Source organism: Spinacia oleracea, chromosome 3, assembly GCF_020520425.1.
Source record: "Spinacia oleracea cultivar Varoflay chromosome 3, BTI_SOV_V1, whole genome shotgun sequence".
Classification (NCBI taxonomy): domain Eukaryota; kingdom Viridiplantae; phylum Streptophyta; class Magnoliopsida; order Caryophyllales; family Amaranthaceae; genus Spinacia; species Spinacia oleracea.
The window spans coordinates 22,348,092-22,373,587 of NC_079489.1; the positions used below are offsets into that span (position 1 = coordinate 22,348,092).

Genomic DNA, 25,496 nt, shown 5'->3' on the forward strand with positions numbered 1-25,496 from the left:
GTCTTCAACAGACGAATTTCGCTCAAGAGGCCAACCCGCAAGTGCAAGCCAAGGGGGCATGCAGGCGAGAGGGACCTAATGGGCGAACGATTGGGTTCGGGATAGGTGTACTACCTGCACAAGTACCGAGTGGGAAACATGCGCGGCGTATGCACCCCCCTATTGGCGAAAAAAGGTATCCTTAGTCCCAACTCCCGAGGGAGCCGAGATTCGTTATGATGTTCTGCCCGTTCACATTAATATGCTGATTTTCAGGTCGTCCCAACTTGATGGGGAAATAAACGCGGGGTAGGATCGTTTCACCCTTTGGCTATTTTGATTACCTACAAGCACGAGTATTTCCTTCACTATCCCCAGTGGAGTCGCCACTGTGAGGGGGTCGAAAAAGCACGAGGCTAATGCGTGACCTTGTCCCTCGTGGGTGTGACGATTCTTTTTATTCAATCAAGTGTAATTGGATTTCCTGTGAGTATACACCCAATTGACTAGTAATATAGGAGTCGCCATTCAGTTTTTAACGACAATGAGAAAAACTGACAAAACCCGGTTATCGTGACATAAAGGGAGTGCAATTATGTTTGACCACGACGGCCGTAGGTTCCCTTGTGATCCCTGGTGTGGGGATCTCTCAATATACACCCGCAAGGTAGAGATTGAGGGTTCGGGGGACTGTAACTACCGAGAGGAGTACTTCGCTCGTCGATAACTCCAGAGGCAGGATATCCTTACTAGCTCAGCATAAATAATTGAAGGGACATGCGTTAACTATTAAACTTAATCTGAGTTGATTTTAGTAATATGCAACATATAACACTAATTCGATCGTGATTATCTGATTTAAGTAGCATTAAGGGACCTAGTATGATAATCCGATTTCCCAAAAATATTATATTTGTTAGGCGTGATAGAACAATCAGATTAGGTTAGTTTAACAGTTCATAAAAAGGGCGAGGAAAGCAGTTAAATCATCGAAAAGGGACACATTACGACGCACCCTTGAGAGGTGCGTCACGGTTCTCAGAAAACTAACCACTTTGACTTTGCTATTTCTCCTTTTTATTTAACGAATCTCAATTATGGGACAGGATACGTTCTGTTCGATTTATGGATCGATTGCGACAGAACGCGTGAACAGTTTCGCAGCGAGAGGCTTAGGCTAAGGGTTGGAGTCAACACTCTGAATATAATTGTGTGTTGTTGTGTCCTTTCACGTCGAATTTAGGGGCCTATTTATAGGGAAGAGTTCGTGGAAAGATAGAATTGCAGGGTTCTAATCCACAAAGAATTAGGAAAAAATACTTACCCAGGTATTTTCAGCGCCCAGAGCCAGGCGTTGAAAATAGGGTCTGGGCTGTTTTCTTTAGTCAGATTCGGATTCCTGAAATCCGTAGAGTTTGAGATTAATTCGAGTCTTTTAGCGCGTATCAATTTTATGACGGAATGCGTCTGGGCCCGTTACGAACTCTAGGCTCGTTAGGATTTTAATTAATACGTAACTCTTATTTCTGAATCATATTAGGAATAGGATTCTCGCAGTTTTCTATCTCATTTAGGATTTATGTTGGAATGCAACACCTAATTCTGACAGGTTTCTATCTTTTATGATTTGCCACTTTTACCTTTTACGACAGTTACTATTTTTAGCAGGTTTCCATAAATAGCAGGTTTCGGGTGAAATGAAATGGGGAACCGAGATTCGTTTATTTTATAGGAGATGCGTTGTCAAGTGGAGATTTACGCTTTCATCATCGAACCTTTCCCTTGCGGGAACGGGGAAAAAAGTAGGTGTCTACACCTCAGAGTCGTCAGTCATCTCGAATATCAACTTCTTCGGTTTTGCACCTGGCTTGTAACGCGATTGATACTTGGTACTTTTCACGGATTCGAGCTCCTTCTGGAGGTTTTCAATGGAGGCCCTTTCTTGGGCCAACTCTGCTTGGGCCTTCTCGTAGGCCGCTTTCATCTCTGCGAGCGTCATCTCTTCAGTAGTCATGGTGTGTAGGGGTATTTTGTGTGAAACCTAGTTAATGTCCCCACAGACGGCGCCAAACTGTTTATGCCAAATTTCGTCTAGGGGCGATCTTTGGCTTAGGTCGACACTAACTAAGCAAGAGTTAAATAAAGGAAGACAAAAAGAGACACGACACAGAGAAGTGTTGACGCGGAAAACCCAGGAATAAGGTAAAAAACCGCGGATAGCTATGAGGCTATCAATCCACTAAGTTTCCTATATGATTGTTTGTATATTATTCTAGAAATCAATGTAGCAAAACTAAAGAACGAATACAAGAGTAATATGAATGCTTTAATGGCTTGAGAGTATGAGAGCTTGAGTTAACGTCCCTTCGCTTGTCTTCGTCTTCGTCCTTTTATAGGAGATTTCCAACGGTCTAGTTGGTTGAGAGAATTCCACAAAGATAGGGATATCTTTGTCACACGTCTCTTTGGTCTTCAACTACCTCCATGTTTCTCGCGCATGTCTTGCACTCGTTCCTGCTATCATGACGGCGCTGCCCATCATGGGCTTTAGGTTAACTTATCTTTATCGGCCTGTCCAGAGATGACGCGTCTCTGTTGCTTGCGCGTTGTCGCATGTCCTTCGTTGTCTATGCCTCGTCATACGACGCTACGTCGGATGTATCTCCCTGGAACTATGCTTACCTGCGACACGACAGAACCTGGTTGACACGACATGATCAAACGTTAGTGCAGTTATGTCGTTAGTCCAAAAAGTGGGATAACAGTCACTAACACTGTGATAACTTAAGTTACGTTGTTGCATACGAATATTTGTTATTATTATGAAAATAAATGAGAAATATAAAGACATACCACTACAAAATTATGCATTAATTAGAGATGGATTTTGAGACGGATTATTAAATTGAGATGGAATTGTATATGGAATTTCAAAAATTTTGACTCAAATTTATAATGGATTTGCAAAAATTATGTCTCAATTTTTTTTTGAGACGCCCTCTATAGAAAGACCCTATTTATGTCTCAAATCCGTCTCTAAGCATCATTTTTAGACGGATTTAGACTATATAAAGACGAAATTCCTCGTCTCTATAAAATGATTATTTTGTAGTGCACGCGCTTATAATAAAGGGAAATTGGAATTTTTCCAAGACAATTTAGGAGGAATAATACTTACGTAGGGCGTCTTCGGCGGTAGCGTTTGAGGTAGCGGGTAGCGTTTTGACCTATTCAAGCCGCTACTTGTAAAATTTGTAAGTGTTTGGTAAAGTAGCGATTTAGGTAGCGGTTAGTGGTTGAGGTAGCGGTTGGGTAGCTTTTCTCAAACGTTAAAATTAGTAGCGTTTAAGGTAGCGGGTAGCGTTTGACAAATTTATAATAAAGTTTTAAATAATATTCTTGCTTTTAATTTTACTAGATTTTAGCCCGTGCGATGCACGGGTTCTATTAAATTGTTAAGTTAAAATGAAACTCCTATATATGCCAAGTGCCATATTTTATCTATTAGATTAGATCAGGCTTTGATTTTGGATTGAATTTCATTATAATATTTATTTTTTAATTATTAGAGTGTTTGATTTTGATGAAATTTTATATGTGTAATATTAATAATTAATTAATAAAAATATCTACGTGGCATTTGACTTTGTTAATTAGAAAATAATGTCGAAATCTTATTTTTCATTGGTCGAAACCATTGAATTTCCTACGTTATCATATTTTACGTGGCAACTAATATTCACATGACATCTAATTAATTATCCACGTGATTTTTTTAATTCAAAAATAAATGAGGAGTCTTATTTTTCATTGGCCGAAGTCAATACTAACCCTAGTTTGGAAAATAAAATCTGAATTTTATTTTCCAATCGTTCCTACTGGAAATTTAAATCATGGATTAAAGAAGTAGTTATTGATAACCAAACTTAAGAGTGAAAGATGTGATTGTGTATGGGTTATGAATTGAACAATACGATCAATTTATAGGACTTAATCAATTATAAATTTGAATATGATTAGAACTTTCAATTCCTATCTTGAAGAGTTATAGTGCATTAGTATAATATGTAACTTGAAATCATTATTTGATTAGAATTTTCAATTTATCTAATTTACATGAGATTCCAACATTATAAACATCTTTATCTAATAGGAGTAGTACGTAGTTATATAACAAAAAAGTAATAAAGGAGTAGAAATTAAGGCTGTATCTTACTACTGGTATTAGCTATATGTAGATTTGCATAAATACAACTTACGGTTACTGCCTTATGAATTACGGAGTAAAAGTCAAACTTAAGCTAATTAAGAAGTATTTTAAAATTAAAAAACTATCAAAATATGAATGTAATCAACACAAAGTTATCAAGAAAACAATCCCTAATAAGTTGAAGTTACTTATGTGACATCTATCATGTAAATAAACTTAAATGTATTATAATAAACAAATATTTTTGTTTTATATACTCCGTATTTACCAAACTTAGAAATAGTAGCTGATTATATTTTTATATATCTTTAAGATAACATTTGTTAATATATATTTTATATTTATCTTTTTGTAACTATATACTTTATAAATATCAATATCTACGTGGCAACTAATACCCACATGACATCTAAATAATTATCTACGTGGCACTCGTTTTTTTAATTCAAAAATAAATTAGAAATCTTATTTTTCATTGGCCGAAACCATTAGTAATCCTAGGTGGCGCTTTAATAGTTCAGCAAATATGCCTCCTTTATATATATATATATATATATATATATATATATATATATATATATATATATATATATATATATATATATATATATATATATATATATTAGATTTTATAATATCAACCGCTACTTTTACCGAACACTCATATTAGTTACCCGCTACTATTCATCGCTACTCGCTACTTTAACCGCTACCCGCTACTCAACCGCTAACCGCTACCCGCTACCGCTAATTTTTCCGAACAGGGCCGTAGTTTAAGATAATTTAGACAATTTAGGAGGAATATTCCCAAAATTTTTTCCTCTGGTTCGTTTGTTTTTAGGTTTACAATAACATTTCCTTTTCATGTGGGAAACTTTTCTCTTTTGAAAGACATGGTTTTAATTCTCCTTCCTTTGAGAGAGACTTTTTTATAACGTTCAGGATCACATATTTAATGAATTATCGTGAAATTGGTTCTTTAATAAAGAATTATGCGGGATCACAAAAATGATTTATTTTCTGTATGCAATAAGATTATTAGACGAAAACCACCCAAGCACCCACGTGATTACAATAAATCGTCAGATCGTCTTCCCATAAAGACTGTAAATTTCAGCGATATGTGCGAGAGATGTTTGTCTCACGGTACAAAATCTACTCATCGATGATCGATCATAGTCTTTTTTGGAGGAAATATTTATTTGATTCGATTTATAACGTATTTGTTAGATTTAAATTTCTGTTGTAAATGTTATATGACTTTTTGTTAATAAATTGATTTTACGATTAAAAACAATTACTCTGTAATATTCTAGTTATAGAATAGAGAAAACATCCAATTTTTTCCGCAAGTTATTGCACAAATGCTAAAACGATCGACACTTATATAATACTAATGAAAGGAGTATGTTATAAATACGAGTATATTTCTAATATCTCCGATCTCTAATACTCCGTATTGCGTATGTATTTGTGTACGTGATAATTTAGAATACGGAGTAATACGAGAACTAGTTTTATCATTGGGACTTGGGACTTAGGAGGGGGTGTCACGTCTCACGTGGGATCCAAGTTTAATCCTGACGATTCACATCGACATGATATTGAATTATTGATGCATGCACGAGGGATAATACAACGTATAAAACGTGTTCATAATTTGAATTGAATTTAATTATATACTACTACAGCTACTATTTGCCCCAATTCTAATTTAACTACTAATTAATATATCCAATTTTGTATGTGAACAAATTATAACAAGTTGATATTCTGAAAATGCATACCGAGACCAATCTAACAAGATATTATAACAAGTTGATATAATAGTGAGAGTTTACGGTCAAAGTTAACTTTCAGCAACGGAGGAAGTATAATTTATCTGCCAACTTACTAAACCCTATAAATTCACTCCAATTCACACCTTTAGTTTCTCATCATCACAAATAATTTCAACAGAAACCAAAAAATGAAAACAAAAGCTAGATTAGTAGTAATAGGAGTATTAATTTTGACCTTGGTAGATCAAGGTGAAGCAGAACAATGTGGGTCACAAGTGGATTTCAAGTTGAATTGCACGGAAGGATATTGCTGCAGCACGTCTGGGTGGTGTGGCACTAGTAATGCTTATTGTGGTGAAGGCAATTGTCAAAGGCAATGTCCCGTTCCTTCACCACCTACGCCACCTCCACCTCCGCCGCCTCCTATGCCGCCCAGTCCTATTACAGACATATTTTCCGAAGAGTTGTTCGAAGAAATGCTCAAGCGTAGAAATGATCCTCGTTGTAGGGCTAATGGCTTCTTTCATTACTATGACTTCATTACTGCCGCTACTTCATTCCCTGCGTTTTGTAATACCGGGGATGTCCAAACTAGGAAGAGGGAACTTGCCGCTTTCTTTGGCCAGACCTCTCAAGAAACCAATGGTAATTACTAGTCTTTCAGTTTCTTATTGTTCATTCAGATTTTTTTTTTTTTTTTTAAATAAGAAAAATTACGTTTATTTATAATATTTTCACTCTTATTAAAATTCTGATATTGGAAAAATGAGAAAATTTTGATGTCCCAATAGAAAAGTGTGAGAAATTAAATAACCCAATGAATTTATTTGGTTAAAATTATCATTTACACAAATTTTGATATTTACCACCTTTTAAGTTTCATGTTTGTATTTACCACCTTATAAAATGTTAATTCATATTTACCACCTTAATCTTATGAAATATTTTAAATTCACCACCTCTTAGCGGTTTTCATCAAATTTTCGGCCCATGTGAACCTTGTTTAACTAACTTCTTCAATTGAAAACCTACTAAAAGATGAGGAAAGTTAAAGAAGTTGGTTAAGTGGAGTTCACATGGATGAAAAATCTGATGAAATTCGTTAAAAGTTGGTGAATATGAAACTTTTCATAAAATTAAGGTGGTAAATATGAAATAACATTTTATAAGGTGGTAAATACAAAAACATGAAACTTAAAAGGTGGTAAATATGAAAAATTCCAAAATATTAAAACATTTATGTGATATTATAAGAGGAAATGTAAAAAACATTTTGAGACACCCTTAAAGGAAAACGTAAAGAACAAAAGAAACGAGGGAGTAATTAGTTTGTTCAACTTCTTTTTTTTTTTTTCTTTTTTTTTTTTTGTACAAATGAAAACTCAGACGAGCCGCCTGAAACCATGCATCCTTTGGGATGATTTAATTCATTGTTCAACTTTGTATGATTCCTTTGCATATGCTTGGGTCTTTAATGATCATCGTAAAACTAATTAGTCGATTTAATTAATTTGTGAATGGAAAAAAAGGGGGTTGGCCAAGTGCAGAAGATGGACCTTATGCATGGGGATACTGCTTCAAGAAAGAAGAAACCACAAATGATTATTGCGTTCACTCCACTGAATGGCCATGTGTTCCTGGCAAGAAGTACTATGGTCGTGGACCTATTCAGCTTTCCTAGTATGCATGCTTCTCATACCCACAACTACTTTCTTTTTCTTCGACCTCTGAGTAACTAGCTAGTTCACATCCAATTATCGATCCAACATTAAGTAATGCTTTCTTTTTGTTTTTGTTTTTGTGTGTGCAGCAACTACAATTATGGGCAAGCAGGGGATGGACTAAAGTTGCCACTACTTTCAGACCCAGATCTAGTTGAAAATGAAGCCATCATTGCGTTCAAGACCGCCATATGGTTTTGGATGACACCACAGTCACCCAAGCCATCTTGTCATGACGTTGTGACCGGGAAATGGGTACCAACTCCTGGGGATATAGCCGCGGGTCGAGTGCCTGGATACGGTGTAACCATAAATATAATTAATGGTGGTCTTGAATGCAACATTCCATCACCAGATACCCGAGTTGAAAATAGAATCGGATATTACAAGCGTTATTGTGACATCCTTAATGTTAGCTATGGAGATAACCTTGATTGCTACAATCAAAAACCTTTTAATTGGGGCACTTTCCTTTCCCACCAAGGACCATTTTCAGCCTAGATGTAACCTACTAGTATCATAGTATGGTATGACCAGGAAAAAGAATAAGGTGGTGCATTCTCTAGAAGAATTATCCGATCAATGGTCTAGTGTAATTTGTAATGCCCTTCTGGCTTATTTGGACAAGAACTATTTATGGTCTAGTTCGAACTCTGTTGTTTGTTTCCTTTTAACACCGGTTGTAGATCTTGTACTGCGTGTAGTGTTGCTCACAAGTCACAACTACAATATTGAATAAAACTGTCGTTATTACTTCTTTTATTCTACATCTCTAATACATGTTTAGGAATTGTTGACAAGGGCTAGCTCTAGTTGCTTGGTTGCATAACTATTACCCCTACTCGACTCGAGTATTTAAAAGTCAAAGTCAATATTTCGACCAACGTATGAAGTATCCACTCATAAACCCCACCTCTATGACCCAAACAGATTAATAATCCCCCTGCAAAGAAAGTAATTAGGAAAAGGCTCCAACATGAACGTAAACTTTGGGATATTTGCAAGTCAAGTGAACTCAATGATCGTGAAAACAATCAGACACAAACATCAACGCAAAATTATTGAACCGATTAGTGGCTCGTCTTCGTAACTCAAAATCAATAGTAATGAGATGCATATTGACAAAACATGTACCTGAGTTATTTGCTTCTCCAAAGAGAATTATCATTGTATGTGCCACATGGCATCAAAAATCTTTGAAATTTTAGAGATTTGGAATAGCAATAACATAATCTAAATGTGGATGGCTTTGTCATATGTTGCCATAGCAGCTTCCTTCAAAGCCTCACTCATGGTTGGGTGTGCGTGGCACGTACGTGCAATATCCTCACTAGAAGCCCCATAATGCAATGCTAGAACTGCCTCGTGGATAAGTTCACCGGCGTTGGGGGCCATAATGTGAACTCCTAGAATCTTGTCAGACTCCTTCTCAGCCAAGATCTTGACAAGTCCTTCAGCATTATCAATTGCCTTTGCTCTACTGTTTGCCATGAATGGAAATTTACCCACACGGTATTCAACACCAAGGGTTTTCACCTGCTCCTCAGTCTTCCCTACAGAAGCCACCTCAGGGTGTGTGTAACAAACCCCAGGGACCAAGTCATAGTCAACATGTCCATGCTTTCCAGCAATGAACTCAACACAGGCAACCCCGTCCTCTTCTGCCTTGTGGGCCAACATGGGTCCCGGGATTACATCTCCGATCGCATACACTCCAGAAACATTTGTAGAAAAGCGTTCGTTCACCAAAATCCGACCACCCTTGTCCATTTCTACTCCAAGGTTTTCAAGACCAAGCCCAGAAGTAAATGGGACTCTGCCAGCAGAGACAAGAACCACATCAGCTTCAATTACGGTTTGCTCACCACCAGCTGATGGCTCAATTGTCAGCTTCACACCATCCCCAGAGGTGTCTACGCTAACAACCTTGGTCTTCAACTTGAACTTCATTCCTTGTTTTTCAAGGGAACGTTGGAATTGCTTGCGCACTTCACCATCCATCGTAGGAACAATATCTGAAGCAAATTCCACAACAGTAACCTCTGAACCAATCCTACCCCATACAGAACCCATCTCGAGTCCAATGTAGCCAGCACCAATCACAACAAGTCTCTTGGGGATTTCTTTTAAAGCCAAAGCTCCGGTTGAAGAAACAATTTTCTGTTCGTCAATTGTAACTCCCGGTAGAGACTTCACATCAGACCCAGTAGCCACAATTATATGTTTGCCTTTCACAACAGTGTTTCCGCCTTCAATAGTGTCCACAGACACTTCAGAAGGAGACACGAATTTTCCATAGCCCTTCACATAGTTTACTTTGTTTTTCTTAAACAAACCCTCAATACCTTTGGTCAAATTAGCCACAGCTTTGTCTTTTTGCCCCATCATGGCAGGCAAATCAACCTCGACTGAAGAGAACTTCACACCATGGGAAGCAAAAGAATGTTTTGCTTCATGATACATGTGGGAGGAATGAAGAAGTGCCTGCAAGGAACCATGCAACAAAAAATAGTATAAGCAAAAAAAAGAAAAAATATATACATTACATAACCACCCATCCAGTGAACCACGAGGCATATGTAATATCCCAAAAATGATATGATGAGATAAATGTGAACAGCCTTACTGTCAGGTTCAATATGATTCCCTTCTTCTAAGTTACTGACAATATCATGAAGATTTTGAAGAAGAAAGAGATCAGGAAAAGAGAAATGAGATGTAGAGACAGGGAGAGCTTATTCTTCCTTTTAACTTGAAGATGTTTATAGGCAAGTGCAAATCTAACTAGACCCAAAACATGAATTCACAGATTAATTTATAAGAGAAAAGTGGGTCAAAAGGCACTATACCAATAAAAAAAATAAAAATAAAATCTAGTGAATTTTTTCCATTGATGAATAAGAACGAAGCAAAAAAAGCATCTGTAAATTGATTGTGACACTATTTCCTCTTCTCCTTTCCGAAAAAGGATCAGAGGAAAGTGAATTATGCAGTACCATATTCAAAAGTGGATGTGCACTTCTATAAACAAATGATTAACACAACACAGCTCCATGTAATAGTAATACAACCCAAAACGACAAGCAATTACGAAAGAAAATGCAACATGTGTTTAAACAAATCATAATACAAAACAAATTCCACCTTTCCAACATAATAAAATCTTATAATTTTTTTTTTTAAAAAAAACAGTAAAATCTATAAGCAGGTGGGTAGCAAGCAAGATTAGATATTAACAATTAAAAAACAGTTATTTGAACTTCCAGTTTGACAACTAAAAGTCCAAGCGTGCTAAGCGGATAGTTGAGTAATATCTATAATTCTCACTGTTATACAAAAAACTCAATTATACAAAAATGGATGATTTGCACCCCGCCCTCTAGGTGCAAGTGTGCAACTAAAATGCACATTAAGCTTTCTTCCATATTTGGCAATGCAAGTGCATGCCTTTATAGTACAGGAGATATGCATACTCTATTACTCCAGCATGAAAGCATGACACTAATTATGTCAGACTCGTTAATAAACATGGTGGAAAATTCCTTATTGGCAAGGAGTAGTGATGAACGGCACACTGTAATCTCTTCAACTCATCAAGCTACTTTTTACGGCAGCATGTTCCTACTTCCTAATGACCAACAAATTCTACATGTCTCCACCAATTCTGCTTGTCATCCTTATTCCATTCCTTTTTCTCCTAACTATACAAATAGATCCCCTCGTCCCTCCAAACACTTTCCTGCTCTTCCAATGGCTTTAAAGTTTACATGTTCAGAATTTTCTTTCATATGAATACAAAGGGCTCATTCGATATATAAAAAGTTAAAGATACTTCATACATTAGTTGGCCTCATTAGAATTTATTCAAAGTCAAGAACGATAAGACTTCAAACAAAGAGATTATTATGTACTCTTACATGTCAAGAGTCTAGAGCAAGAGTAACACGTAATCACACAGACAAAAAAAAGTTCAATGATCCTAGAAATTGGTAGGTTCCAAGTGACAAAAAATCTTGTCCTGATTTTGGTGCAACTAGTATTCATAAGATGAGATGCCACACACGAAAGAATGGCACACAACTCAACTAAGAGAAGCATACATACAGCTATTGATTCTAGCCACCTAATATATGATGTGAAAAGACGACAAACGAGCCAAAATCATTTGATTTGTCCAATATGCACGTCATCAATTATATACCTTTCAAATCATTGTCACTGATTAATCGTTTTCGACAATGGACCGCATTTCCTTTTTTTTAAAAACTAAAATTAATTCATTAATAAAAAAGTCATACGACATCTACAAAAGTGATTTGAATCTATCAAATACATAACAAATTGAATCAAATAAAACTCATTTTCTGCAAAATTGCGATCATTGCACGTCGAACATCTTGCCCCCTAGCACATCGTTGTTTGATACAGCCTTCAACGACGGGGTCTTTTGAACTGTTGTAGTTTTGATATTAAATTAAATCAAATTCAATTAATTTTGGACGTAGAACTGACATCTGCTCGACACCACACAAATTTTCATCGCTGAATCAATCATGGGAAATTAAATAATATTCTTCCCTCGTACACCAGAAATTCGTACACAAAAAATTTAGGATCCTCTAACCTAAGGAAAATTCTCTCTAAAAGGAGACGAAAAACACCAAAAAAAAAACAAAATTAAAGAAAAGAACAACAAAATAAAAAGAGCCGGGCTTTCCACCGATAAAAATCGACGGAGGCCCCATCGAAATTCACTAATGGAGGCTAGGGCTTGAGAGAGACAATGGACCGCATTTAGATTAAAGCTTAGACAACCTATACCCGATAAATATCGCTTCCAACAAGAAAGGATCGTTAAAATTATAATGGACAACAAAACTGCAACAAGTGTACACATTAGAAACTGAAATAATTAACATCTTTCTCTTTCCTCCCCAGTAAACTAGCCTTCATTGAATTATAGAGGCAATTTCCATGTAACTATCACAAAACCATAGAAATGCACGGAAATTCCACTAACCATTACGAATCAACCTGCAGATAACCAAATCGGTACTATCGCAATCCAGTTGACCAGTAATAACAAACACAAAACCATCCAGATTAATTCAACAATCTAAAAGTAATCCCCAATTATCATAATTAGATCTAAAAACAGAACAAAAAGATCGAAATTGAAGAAACCCTAAAAATCAAAATGGCGAAAAATGATCCGATTACCTTAGAAGGAATACAACCAACATTAAGACAAGTACCCCCAAGGGCTCCACGCTTCTCAATACAGGTAGTTTTGAGGCCAAGCTGAGCAGCTTTAATGGCGGCCACGTAACCACCAGGACCGCCACCGATGATGACGACATCGTTTTCGTCGGATCCGGAGGAGAAGTAGCGAGAAAAGGAGGAGAGAGAAAGTGTGTAGCGAAGAGATTCGGTAGAGTTGCAGAGGTTTTTGGAGAGGAGGGTGGATTTTCTTCGGGCAATGCTCGACATCGCCATTGTTGTCGCTGCTTGTTCTTCTTAGTTCTTACTGAGAAGAAATGAAAATATGAAAGGGTGGAAGGTGTAGTTGTCTTTTAACTTTCGGCGTTTATGTGTGCGAGTTTTTTTGGGGTTATGTAATTTTGGAGGAGATGATAAAGTTTCTCATTTTTTGTGACGGCTAACATTTCACAAGGGATTGTCGAAAGAATACAAAATATAATGTTTTTTATGTTTATTTTTACTTATGTATAAATTTAGGGGTGTAGATGAGTCGAGCCGGTCAATAAACAATTTGGGTTCGGGCTCGGGCTCGTTTGAATTCATGTTCAAATATAATGTTTTTTATGTTTATTTTTACTTATGTATAAATTTAGGGGTGTAGATGAGTCGAGCCGGTCAATAAACAATTTGGGTTCGGGCTCGGGCTCGTTTAAAGCTTGTTCATGTTCGTTCATTTATTAAACGAGCCGAGCTTGAACAACTTTTGAAGCTCGCTTAATAAACGAGCCGAGCTTGAACAACTTTTGAAGCTCGCTTAATAAACGAGCTTGAACATGAACATAGGTATGTTCGTTCATTTAAGTTCATGAACAACTCGTTCATTTATGTTCATGAACAACTTGTTCATTTATGTTCGTGAACAAACTCGTTCATTTATGTTCGTGAACAAGCTCGTAGTTATATTCAAATTTTATATTCTCCATATTTCATACCTTTTTTTTCTTTAAACACCAAACTCCAAATTCCAAACGGAGAACTGGAAAAGTGGAAAACTGAAAACCTAAGTGGCGATTCATTATTCCAGAAAATTCATTATTCATTATTCCAATTCCCTAAAGGCCTAAAGGCGGTTCATTGTTCCAGAAAATTGAGGACTATGAGGAGCCTAAAGGTATGTCTTCAACTTCTCTCTCGTCATTATTTATAATCGGAGCTTCTTATATCATCGAAAGCTAAGATTCTTCACTAAATCCTTCTCTCACAATTTCTAATCTTTATGAAATTTGAAGTTTTCTGATTTAGGTATGTTCAATTCAGTTTCTTTTCCTGCAAATATCGTCTTATTTAATTTCTTGATTTGTTTGTTTGAATTCTGTGGATTATTATTTTATTTCGATTAGCGGATTATCTGAATTTTGTTTATTAATCTGTGTTTTTTTTAATTATTAAGTGTTCAATTTTCTTTCAAGTTGGTGCAAATTGTATTAGAATAATGTCTAATTATGCTAAGTTTGGTGTAGTACTGCATAATTAGTTTGTACTTCAAATTGTTAAGTTAATCTTATTGTCTTGTTAATAAAAGTCAATTTGCTTGTGAATATATAGGATGGAGAATGATCCCCTGTTCACAGGAAACAATCAGGAAGGAGAAGAAGCGATTGATCTTACTGTACCTAGAACAGATGATGAAATAGAGGATGACCCAAATCCTTTTGCAAAGAAAAAAGACTTCATGGGTATGGAGACACCTTGAATTGGTGACAAATCCAACCGGAATTTCAAAGGTAAAGTGTATTCATGGTAGCACTTTTCTTAAGTACACAAAGGGTGGTCCTACAACTACATATAAGAGGCATTTGTTGTCTTGTTCTATGCGTAAAGTGAATGGGCAACAAAAATTGGGTTTCCGAATTTCTACTCCCCAATCAGAAAATCTACAGAGTCTTGAAAATTGGAAATATGACCATGCTAAAATTAGAAAGCTTATGGCTCACATGGTTGTTGTTCATGAGTTACCGTTTATGTTTGCAGAATATGAGATTTTTAATATGTTAATGAAAGCTGCTGCCCCGGAATTTGAAAAGGTCTGCCGTAATACTATAAAAAATGATTGTATGACTAGTTATGATATTGAAAAGAAGAGAACTAGGGGATTGTTAAAACAAGCAAATCGGGTTTGTATTACTACTGATATTTGGAGGTCAGATCCACAAAAGATAGAGTATATGACAATAACTTGCCACTTCGTCATTGACTATCGATTATACAAAAGTGTCATTAACTTTGTTGATATTCCACCACCTCACTCTAGAGTTATTGTTCATGATGCTTTATAGTTTAGTTGAGTGGGGAATCGAGAGTAAAGTAGCTAGTATAACGGTGGATAATGCAACTTATAATGACGTAGTGGTAAGGACATTGAAAGACAGCATATCTTGCCAAGCAATTTTACCTTATGGTGGAAAGTTATTTCATGTTCGTTGTTGTGCTCATATCCTTAACATTTTGGTGCATGATGGATTAGAAGATATCAAGGGTGTAATTTTTAAGGTGAGGGAAAGTGTTAAGCATGTTACGTTATCCATCGCTCGACTTAACATCTTTAGTGATATATGTCAACAACTAAAGTTACCTAGTAGAAGACTAGTTCTTGATTGTTGTACTAGGTGGAATGCAACACCTACCACATGTTATCCGTTGCATTAGAGTTTAAGGCTGCATTTCCAAGGTACAAGAATAGAGAGCCAAGTTACAATCTCCTGCCATCTGAAGAAGAGTGGAAGCAAGTTGAAGCTGTTTGCACTTTCTTATCACTTTTTAATGAAGCTACAAAAATAATATCAGGTGATACATGTTTTTTTTATCTTATTCTGATTAGAAATCCTATAATATAAATTATCAAAAAAAGAAATCCTATAATATATTTATTAACATTACAACTTACAATCTGAATGTAGGTAGTGAGTTTCCAACTTCAAACTTGTTTTTGCCAGAGCTTACCAATATTAAAGAGGCTTTGGAAAACCAAGTTGCAAGAGACTTTGATTTTATGAGGGAAATGGCTCAAAGAATGAAGGTTAAGTTTGATAAATATTGGGAAAATTGTAATTTGCTTATATCTGTTGCTGCTGCTTTGGATCCTAGAAACAAGTTAAAATTGATAGAGTGGTCTTTCTCTACACTTTACTCGAGGATGAGACAGTAATACATACAAAATATGTGCGAGACACTTTATATGATATTTACTTGGAGTATGCTGAAGCCCATGCTTTAGACAATGCTCAAAAAGGTGCTCAAGAAAGTGATGAAAATGCTATAAAAGTAGGATCTTGTAGCACTGGAAAAAACAAGATTTTCCAAAAGGGTAGGAAGAAATTTGATATCTACATTAGGAGTGGCTATAGCTCATTTGAGAGCGTAAAATCATAGCTTGATGTCTATTTAGAAGAAGGTGTTGTCATTTGTGAATGTGATGAAGAGTCTGAGGCTTTTGATACATTACAATGGTGGAAGGCTAACAAATTGAAGTTTCGCATTTTATCAAAGATGGCATGTGACATTCTTGCTATTCCTGTTACGTCGGTTGCTTCTGAAGCCACCTTTAGCGCTGGTGGGCGGGTCATAGATTCTTATATAGCATACCTAGGAACATCAACTGTCCAGATGCTAATGTGCACTGAAGATTGGATAAGGAGCTTTTATGGAATCAAAAGGAAACAAAAGGTATAGAAGTACTGTAGTTTAAGAAATTAATTTTGTATGATTATATTTTAAAAGCTATAAGGTTGAAATATATAGATCTTATCTTTTTAGGTCAATGAAGAGATCAAGATTATCGATCTACCTTAGCTTTAGAGTGATTGTTAACAATGGAGGTAATGACTTCATTTTTATTTATACTATTCGATATTGATTAAGTTTTTCAGTTCAATGTTATTTTGTTACTAACTTTCTTTTAATTACTCTCCAGATTATAAGAAGTAAGGGACGTAGCAATAAAGTTATTACGGAACTATGATGTCGCTCGAGGAGCCGAGTATTCTGTAGGACATAATTTAAGTTTTTATAATGTTATTCAAGATTGTTAATTTAAATTATTAGTTTGTTTATCAAATAAAGTAATGTGCTTTAATCTTTATTATTAGATATGATTTTAATTTGTTAGATTTTCAAGTGGTTATACTCTAAAGCTCGTTTAAGAAAGCCCGTTCATGAAAAAGCTCGTTTATAAACTCTACTCGATTAATAAATGAGCCGTTCGCGAACAGTTCGCGAACACAAAATCTTTTAAACGAATCGAGCTTGAACAGATTTTTGAGCTCGGTTAAAAGCTTGGGCTCGGGCTCGAGCTCGCATAAGTTAAATGAACATGAACATGAACAGGGTAAAGCTCGGCTCGGCTCGGCTCGTTTACACCCCTATGTATAATCGGTTTATTCACTTAGTGGACGGTAAAATTGTTACTCCATAGTCCATACTACAATTATTTCTGTATCTACATTAAACACGAACACATGGAAAAAAAAGGGGAAAAAATTCACATATTTCTATATAGATAACGATCTTTATGAAGGAGTGTGTGTAAGAGTAAAGTGGTGATCCACTTTTTTATATGAAAATCCAAATGGCTTAGTTTCAAAAATCGATCGCTAAGCAAAAAGTGGAACCTAAGGCCGGTTTGTCCAAGAATTATCTTTGTTAAGCGTGATGTAACATTTTGTATGTTGTTGAATTTAGCATGTGAGGTGATGAAAGAAATAAACATGTAAAGCATCATCACAAGAAATAAAGGAATTATTGAAATGCGTACAAAACCACATCACCTTAAAAAAGGTGAGTAAAGAGTGCGGAATTGAAATTGCAAAAATAAAGGTGCGATATTGAAAGTGCGTTATTGAAAGTGCGGTATTGAAAGTGCGATGTTGAAATGACATTATTGAAATGACGATATTGAAATTGTATTATTGTACTTGAGATCCGAACTCCAAACAACTACTTAATAGAAAGTGTGCCCGACACGGATTCAATTCTCTAAAAATCTCAACTTTAGATAAGTTGCTCATCATAAAGCATCCTTGATTTTGATTATTGAAATAGAACTTAATTGAATATTGAACTTGAATATTGAATATTGAAATAAGTAGACTTGGTTCTTAAAGATTAGACCTTTTAATGTTAAAAAGGCTTCACCTTTAATATGCTCCATAACTTGAAATTGATTCTAGTTTAAGAAGGAGTTGCTCTCACCTAAACATCATTGAATATTGAAAATAGAACTTGTATTTGAACATAAGAGATGAATGTTCATGTGTTCTGGTTTGGAGAAGGGTTTTCACTTTTCCAAACATCCTTGAACTTTGAAAAGATTTGTATTTTGTAAAATTGTATGGTGATTAGGGCTGTTCACTGGACGAAAACCGGTCCGGTCCGGACCGGAACCGGTATGGTCCGGAACCGGAATGTAAGATTTTCGGGGTCCAGAGACCGGGCCGGTATAATTCAGGTCAAGACCGGTCCGGTCCGGTCCGGTTTTGACCGGTAGACCTGTTAGGTTGGTTTCCCCCCCCCAAAAAAAGCTCCTTTTATCAAATTCCTTTCTTATTATACTCAACTTTGAGAGGACCTTCGAATTCACTAATACAAAGTCTCAGTCATTTCCTCATAAATTACAGAGATCTAATTAAAGTGTTATTCGACATCATTCATCATTCTTTTATTCATCAACAGAAAAGATGCCATTTTCGCTTAAGAGTAAAGCCAAAGACGGGAAGGAAGATGAATAAACCCTCATCAATTAACAAAATAATTGAGAAAATATACTCTAGAGTCCAGATCTACTAACAAAAAACCAACCAGATTCTTTAAAAAATAAAACTGCATAATCTGCAAATTCATCCTCCGTCTTCGATGTCGTCGTTCCTTTTTACCCTTAAAATCGTCCTTAAAATATTTGGTTATGGTTTAGTATTTGTTTAGATCTCTCTTCCATTTTTATGGATATAAATTTGTTAACATAGGGTAAGAACTAGGAATATAGGATAAGAAGAAGTTGGTAGGAGTAGAGGAAAGAGGACACAGTTACTGGAAATTAAGGAGAGAGAATGAAGGTGGGAGGGAGATTGGAGCCCTAGAAGGCTAGAATACATACGAAGTATTTGATTAGGTTATATTATTTTGGCTGGGCAAAAAAAGTTAAATATCAGCCCCCAAAATAAAACGTATATACAAGGTTCATTTTAACCGGATTTCAGGTCTAAACCGGACTTTTTCCGATTTTTGTCCGGTTTGGACCGGAATCCGGAATCACCTACTTTTATGTCCAGTCCTGAATCCACCGATCCGGATCGGACCGGACAATTCAGGTCCGGTTCCGGACCGGACAATTCAGGTCCGGTTCCGGACCGGATTCAGGACCCGATCAAATTATGCACACCCCTAATGGTGATTGTTGTAAAGGAGAAACTTTTCAAGTATGAAAGCTCATCACTTTACTAATCATTTTCGAAAATAAAGCTTGAATCATGTTGATATTGAAAGTGTGCTTAGAAAATAATTTGGGAAGAGTTTCAAGAGTGAAAACCTCCCCAAAGATGGCACTTTTGAACATATTTCCTAGTTAGTCATGAGCATGAACTCAAATGACAACATCCTTGGAATTGTATCTCGAGTTTTAGAAATGTAGAAGAGTAGAAAACCTCATAATGATTTGATTAGGGGTTCGAAATTACCTATTTAGGATTAGGTTAGTTTTCCGATTAGTGCTCCCAATTGCTTAAGTATTTTAGAAATGATAATGGAAATTGTAGATTTGAACTTGAATTTTGTAATTGATTTTGAGAGGAAAATTTGAGATTACGACGTTATATTAGAAATATTCCCCTCAAAATTCTTAGTAAATGGGGGTTTATATACGGGATTAAGCGGTTAAAATCGAAGAACCACCTGCGCCTAGCGCTGGTGACGTGGCCCAGAATCCGCCAAAACAAGGACAATGACACCGTCCTTGGTTTGTTTTGTATTGTTTTACCTTTGTACGATTTGTACGAATTTGGCACTTAGTGTTTTCTTGGAGGTTAAGGCCTGCGTTTGCGTCTAAAAACAAGCCTTTTTTGAATTCAGATTTCGTGTTTGGACTCGGTTTTACGGGACGGGGCCTGACATGCTCGGTTTTGTGGGTCGACGCCCGATTTTGGATCACTTAGTGTCATTTCGACTTGAAAGGGCTTTGTAAAACCAATGGAGAGGTCCATTGGGCAATATTGTGTTTGGATTTTGAAATTGATTTTGGAAATTGAATTTTCTACCGAGTTCCGGAATGGGAACGGGTTCGGGAATTGGACTTTGGATATTGGATTTTGGAATACACTTTAGCAATTGGGACTTCCGCCCAGAGTTGCACCAACCACCTAGCAAGGATAATAGTATCGTTATCATCCCATTAGGAGAGACACGAATTAGTTGTATACACTATCGCACTCCTTCCGACCCCAACCATACCAAACACCGGTTTGACAACTTTCACCTTGACCATCAGGGTTGTTGGGTATACTCCTTACGTATGTCTAGTGAGCATTCTTCTTCCTCCTCGAGCATCAGTAGGCGAATTATTCCAAGTAGTTCGGGTGCACTCTCCCTTGCATCTTGGAAAGCCACAAGCAACGAAGATGCACTAACAACCACCTTACAATGATGCCACCATGCAAAATCAAAATTCTTTAATTTCAAATTAACTATGAAATGGTCATGATCAATACATTCTCACTCCTACATAGAATCAAGCACTAACCTACACAATCTACAATGTTTTTAAAGTTTGAGATAATTACATAATTTAAAGGTTCAAATACCTTCCCACATAGCAACAACGAACTTGCATGACCAAATGGTGTGATATCTCTCTCTTTTCTAGCACCACATCTTAGGTGGTATAAAAGGGATATATCCTCAATTCTCCTATGCTTCCCATTATTTGTTGGCAAAGAGCTAAATACCTAGCACAAAATTTCCACATAAACATCAGAATTTTACGTGTCATATTTAAATCCCACACCAACCTCCAGAATTTGAACAAGCTAGAGGGATGTATATCATCACATTGCATCCCATTTCAAAAATTAATGAACTAGCCTAATTTTACCGAATAATGCCCAATCTGGTTGTACTTTTATGGAGAAAATGTCATACAACAAAAGGGTTTTAAGAAGAATATTTAGAATTTCATTAACCTCAAATTAAAGGAAAATATATCTTACTGACTCTTCTCGTCAATTGCAATTAAGCTTATCAATCATCTCGCTTACAAACTCACAATTACCATCCTCCTTCCGAGCTAAAATAACAAAATGGCGGTCCATTGTGAAAATTTAGTAAGTTAAAAGTGTTCAAAAATATTTTGTCTATATGCGTAATATAATTATTATTTTTGAGAAAGAAGCTTTAATTATTTTTCTTATATAATTTTAGCTCATTTTGTAGTAGTTAGTTATTTAAAGTCGTACACAGTTTTTTTTTAAGTCCCTTGCTAGTCTCTCATCCTTTTTATCTCTCTAGATTTACAAATTTCAAGGTTTTTGAGGTCGGTATATGACATATTTTGTCGTTAGATTCGGTTCGAGTGTCGTGAGTTCCCTTATGATTGGATTAGTTGTGTATTTTGATTTAGAATAGTTTGGTGAAATATCGTCGTGAATATGGTTTGTTGGATTGTGCATTAGTTACATACCTATGGTTGTATAGTTGTGTGTCTGGTTGGACTGGTTGGATACACTTTCATATTGGTAAGGAAGTTTTAATGTTTTTTTTTATTGTTTTGACCGGATTTTTGGGACAAATTTTCAGCCCTGAAAGCCCCACCTTGGCTGATTGTGGCAGGCCCATATTATTTATTTTTTGGTCAAACTCAACTTAGACAGACAAGCTATGAGTAAGTCGACCAAATATCCATCTCTACTGTCAAGAATATATATTTATTTGCTCCTTAAAAGTGGTTAAAATTGCTCGTCCTTCATCTAAGTCCCCCTTACAAGAACACATGTCGTTAATACAAGTACAATTTAAATTAATCTTTAGAGCACAAATGTTACCTTTCATTGCTAGAGTAGGCAAGATTCACAAAAAATATATTGATATTGAGATACACTACACAAATACCATATTTATAACAATGGATAAAAAAGATGGTAAAAGTAAGAAATGTATGTGTGAAGTCATAGAGAGAGCGGATTACTTATGGAAAGGACGGTAATATAAAAAAATTACGAGACAGTCAAACTAGAAGAGTAGACATTTGGAGGAAGAAGACGACCAAGATATAGTTACATTAATTTAATCATCTTAAGACTTGTACCTCTAAGTTACAACAAAATACCAAGAAACATGGTGAATTTCAAAAGCACAAAAATGTGTAAGTTGCCATTTAATTTACACCGGAGCTAATATACACAAGGAAGTTTCTCCCAAACATTCAAGAAATTATCCATAAAAGAAATTGTGCTGTAATTTGTCTTATTAAATAAGAGTTTTTTTCCCTTTTATCATGACACGTTATCAATTATTTGATACTTAAGATTGTAGCTACAAGCTATTTGACAAGACAAACAAAGTAAAAGGGTGGACATTTAGAGGAAGAGAGGAGCAAGTCACCATTTTATTAATACAAAAACTTATATATATATATATATATATATATATATATATATATATATATATATATATATATATATATATATATATATATATATATATATATGACGGTCCTCATAAGACTAACTTCTTACCAAATAGTTACACATTTTTTTTTGAAGGTATACATTATAGTCAAATAGTAATGTTAAATAAATTTTAATCAATCAAATAGTTAAATTTGCTAATCAAAAAATTAAACTTTGTCATCATATAGTTATATTTTCTAATGATGACATAATTGGTTTTACGTGTATGACGTTCTTAAGAGACCTACTATTTCATTAATTCACACAAAATTATGATATTTATCTCTAAGTGAAAACAAACACCAACAAATAGAATAAACTATTAACAAAATACAAAAATACATAACAAATTATCTTTCAATTTATACTAGGAGGCTAAAGCACATAGAGATGACAAATGAACATAAATGGTGTGACTCCCCCTCCCCGAGGAGTGTCGTTAGTACTCCAACACCTACCTACTGGGAAGTGATAAATCCAAGGAAAATTTTACTTCTTCCAAGGAAATCAACATTTTTTAAAAAGTTGATTTCCTTGGAAGAAGTGAAACTTTTCCTTGGATTTATCGTTTTACCTACCTACTAGCTATAAAAGTGACTTTTAATATTTATACCGTAATAGCGCAGACTACCCAAAATTGTACCCATCTACTATCCCAATAAATTGATTTTGGCACATTTTCTTATAAGTATATTACTATTATATAATAGGTGTGCGCCGTGCATTTTAATCAAAATTTGATATACGAAAATCATTTCCCACCATGTAAGATGGTACATACAAAAGACCAAGTGCATCCTTGACCTTCGGTCAAATGAAAAATAATTTATGTTATCCTTTTCTTTCTTCCAACTCATCTTCCACTAACTTGATATACCTCTTACTTAAATCTTTTCCGTTTCTTCTACAATTTTGACTCATTGTCATTAATTTCTCTTGCCTACTTTTTTACTTTTACATATACCCCAATTCAAATTCACCTTCCAAGACAATTATAAATTTAACAAACTAAAAAATATGAAATAAAATTAACATACATATAAAATGAAAATATAACGGATAATCTTATACATACATATGTAGAAACAAAATACTCTAAAGTTCCCCTTAGTTGAAATTTTTTCCATATATGTTCAATCAAATAATTTTTCAATGATTTATGAGCACATATGTCCCGTATTTCATTCCTTTTATCCATGTACCGTATTAAGATAGATTCTCCAATAGGGATCGTACTTAGCGGAAAATCTGTATTGAATGATCCTGCTTGATTTATTGGACGATCTTCTACAAATTCACTCACAAGTCATTATAATCTAGATATGTGTGTTGTTCATCTTCTACTATCATGTTGTATAAGATGATACACGCCATCATTATTTTTCATAATATTTTTGTATCCGAAGCGAGAGCTTGGATTTCGTATAATTGAGAAACGAGCTTGTAACACCCCAAATGCACGCTCAACATCTTTTATTTTCAACTCTTTTGCTTTGTAGTGAATAATTCGTGCTTTGCGATTTGGGAGTTTAATGGCCGGAATAAAAGTTGCCCATTTTGGATAAATACCATATGTGAGATAGTATCCTATATTATATTCATTGTTGTTGAGAACGAAATTAACCAGAGGAGATTTACCTTGTAAAATGTCGGAGAACACAAGAGAGCTGGCAATAACGTTAATGTCATTGCATGCATGATCCAGGTGTTTCAAAAAATGCATGCCATATCCATAAATCCCAAGAAACAACCGCTTCCAAAATAACAGTTGTTGTTTTAGATCTTCCTTGATACATTCCTTTCCAACCATGTGGACAATTTTCATTCCTAGTGCATGCAATTGATGCTACCCATCATGCCAGGAAAACATCGATTTCGAGCAACATTGAGAAGTTGTTCAACATCTTCTCCCATTGGATTTCTTAGGTAACGGTCACCACATTTATAAATCACACCTTCAAAAAAGTGGAGAAGACACTCCCTTCCTGTAGAAGCAACAATTTTTAAATATGTATCTACCGCGTCAGACGATGAACCATAAGCTAACATCCTCATTGTCGCGGTGCATTTTTGATATGGTGAGGCACCAAGTATACCGCATGCATCATAGTGTTGTTAAAAAAACTCACTATATTCACTGATGGATTCAACAATAGACACAAATACATGTTTATGCATACAAATTTTTTGGCGGAAAATGTCTTATGTGTAAATAGGACTATCGAAGAAATAGTCATTAAACAAACGCAATTCTGCTTCTTCACGATCCCTAGGCACATACCACCTATTATGTATTGGTCTCTCAATTTTCGATGTTAATAATGAAACAACATTTGAGGCAAGTGTATGCCTCAACTTACGATTCCTTTTATTTCTTGCATTCACTCTTTCTGAACTCTCACTGAAACTGAGAAGTGATAATGGAACTGAAATTTTCAAAAATGTATTTATTTCTTTTCTAACCGAGTTCCGCACCTGGATCAGAAATACTGGTATTAAGATAATCAAGGGAATTTGAGCTACTAGAATAGCAATCGTAAGCCATTTTCTGTTTAGGGATAAGAAAATTAAATAACTCAATTTGAGGAGATTTATAGATGAAAGTGTACATCCTATAGTACTACTTATATTGCGTGAGATATGACGGACGACACACATTTTAATGTATTTGACGGCATAAAGCTTGAATGTTTTATCAGAGTAATGTCACTTAAAACTGATACTACAAAATATTAAAATGTGTGCCAGCTATATCTCTCGTGAATAATAATAATTAGTCAATAAAAATATTTGTAATAACATATTTTTAAAAATAAAGGAAGAAGATAGTAGATACAAAAGAATAAAAGTAAATTGATACAAAGATCTATTATAATAGAATTTAACGTTGTGG

General features: G+C 35.3%; 2 protein-coding genes and 1 long non-coding RNA gene across 3 annotated transcripts; 2 read left to right on the forward strand and 1 right to left on the reverse strand.

Moving 5' to 3' along the window:
- The first annotated feature begins 6,110 nt into the window (after positions 1-6,110).
- Positions 6,111-8,453, forward strand: LOC110778142 (endochitinase). Its single transcript, XM_021982704.2, has 3 exons — positions 6,111-6,615; positions 7,500-7,650; positions 7,781-8,453. The coding sequence occupies exons 1-3, from the start codon at positions 6,159-6,161 to the stop codon at positions 8,190-8,192; spliced, it is 1,020 nt and encodes a 339-aa protein (XP_021838396.1). The 5' UTR covers positions 6,111-6,158; the 3' UTR covers positions 8,193-8,453.
- A 285-nt stretch (positions 8,454-8,738) lies between these two features.
- On the reverse strand, positions 8,739-13,356 carry LOC110778144 (dihydrolipoyl dehydrogenase, mitochondrial). The gene is made up of 2 exons (XM_021982705.2): positions 12,912-13,356; positions 8,739-10,175 (listed from the first exon to the last, which is right to left on the reverse strand). Exons 1-2 carry the CDS (start codon positions 13,185-13,187, stop codon positions 8,925-8,927), a joined length of 1,527 nt encoding a protein of 508 aa, XP_021838397.1. The 5' UTR covers positions 13,188-13,356; the 3' UTR covers positions 8,739-8,924.
- A 573-nt stretch (positions 13,357-13,929) lies between these two features.
- On the forward strand, positions 13,930-16,958 carry LOC130470714 (uncharacterized). The gene is made up of 5 exons (XR_008931438.1): positions 13,930-14,064; positions 14,499-15,737; positions 15,851-16,616; positions 16,707-16,768; positions 16,864-16,958. It is a non-coding gene; the product is annotated as an uncharacterized lncRNA (long non-coding RNA).
- Positions 16,959-25,496: the final 8,538 nt, after the last annotated feature.

Coding starts and splice junctions, on each gene's coding strand:
- LOC110778142 (XM_021982704.2), top strand. CDS start 6,159: ATGAAAACAAAAGCTAGATTAGTAGTAATAGGAGTATTAATTTTGACC. Junction 6,616..7,499: donor GACCTCTCAAGAAACCAATG/GTAATTACTAGT, acceptor ATGGAAAAAAAG/GGGGTTGGCCAAGTGCAGAA. Junction 7,651..7,780: donor GGACCTATTCAGCTTTCCTA/GTATGCATGCTT, acceptor TTGTGTGTGCAG/CAACTACAATTATGGGCAAG.
- LOC110778144 (XM_021982705.2), bottom strand. CDS start 13,187: ATGGCGATGTCGAGCATTGCCCGAAGAAAATCCACCCTCCTCTCCAAA. Junction 10,176..12,911: donor TTGGTTGTATTCCTTCTAAG/GTAATCGGATCA, acceptor GGTTCCTTGCAG/GCACTTCTTCATTCCTCCCA.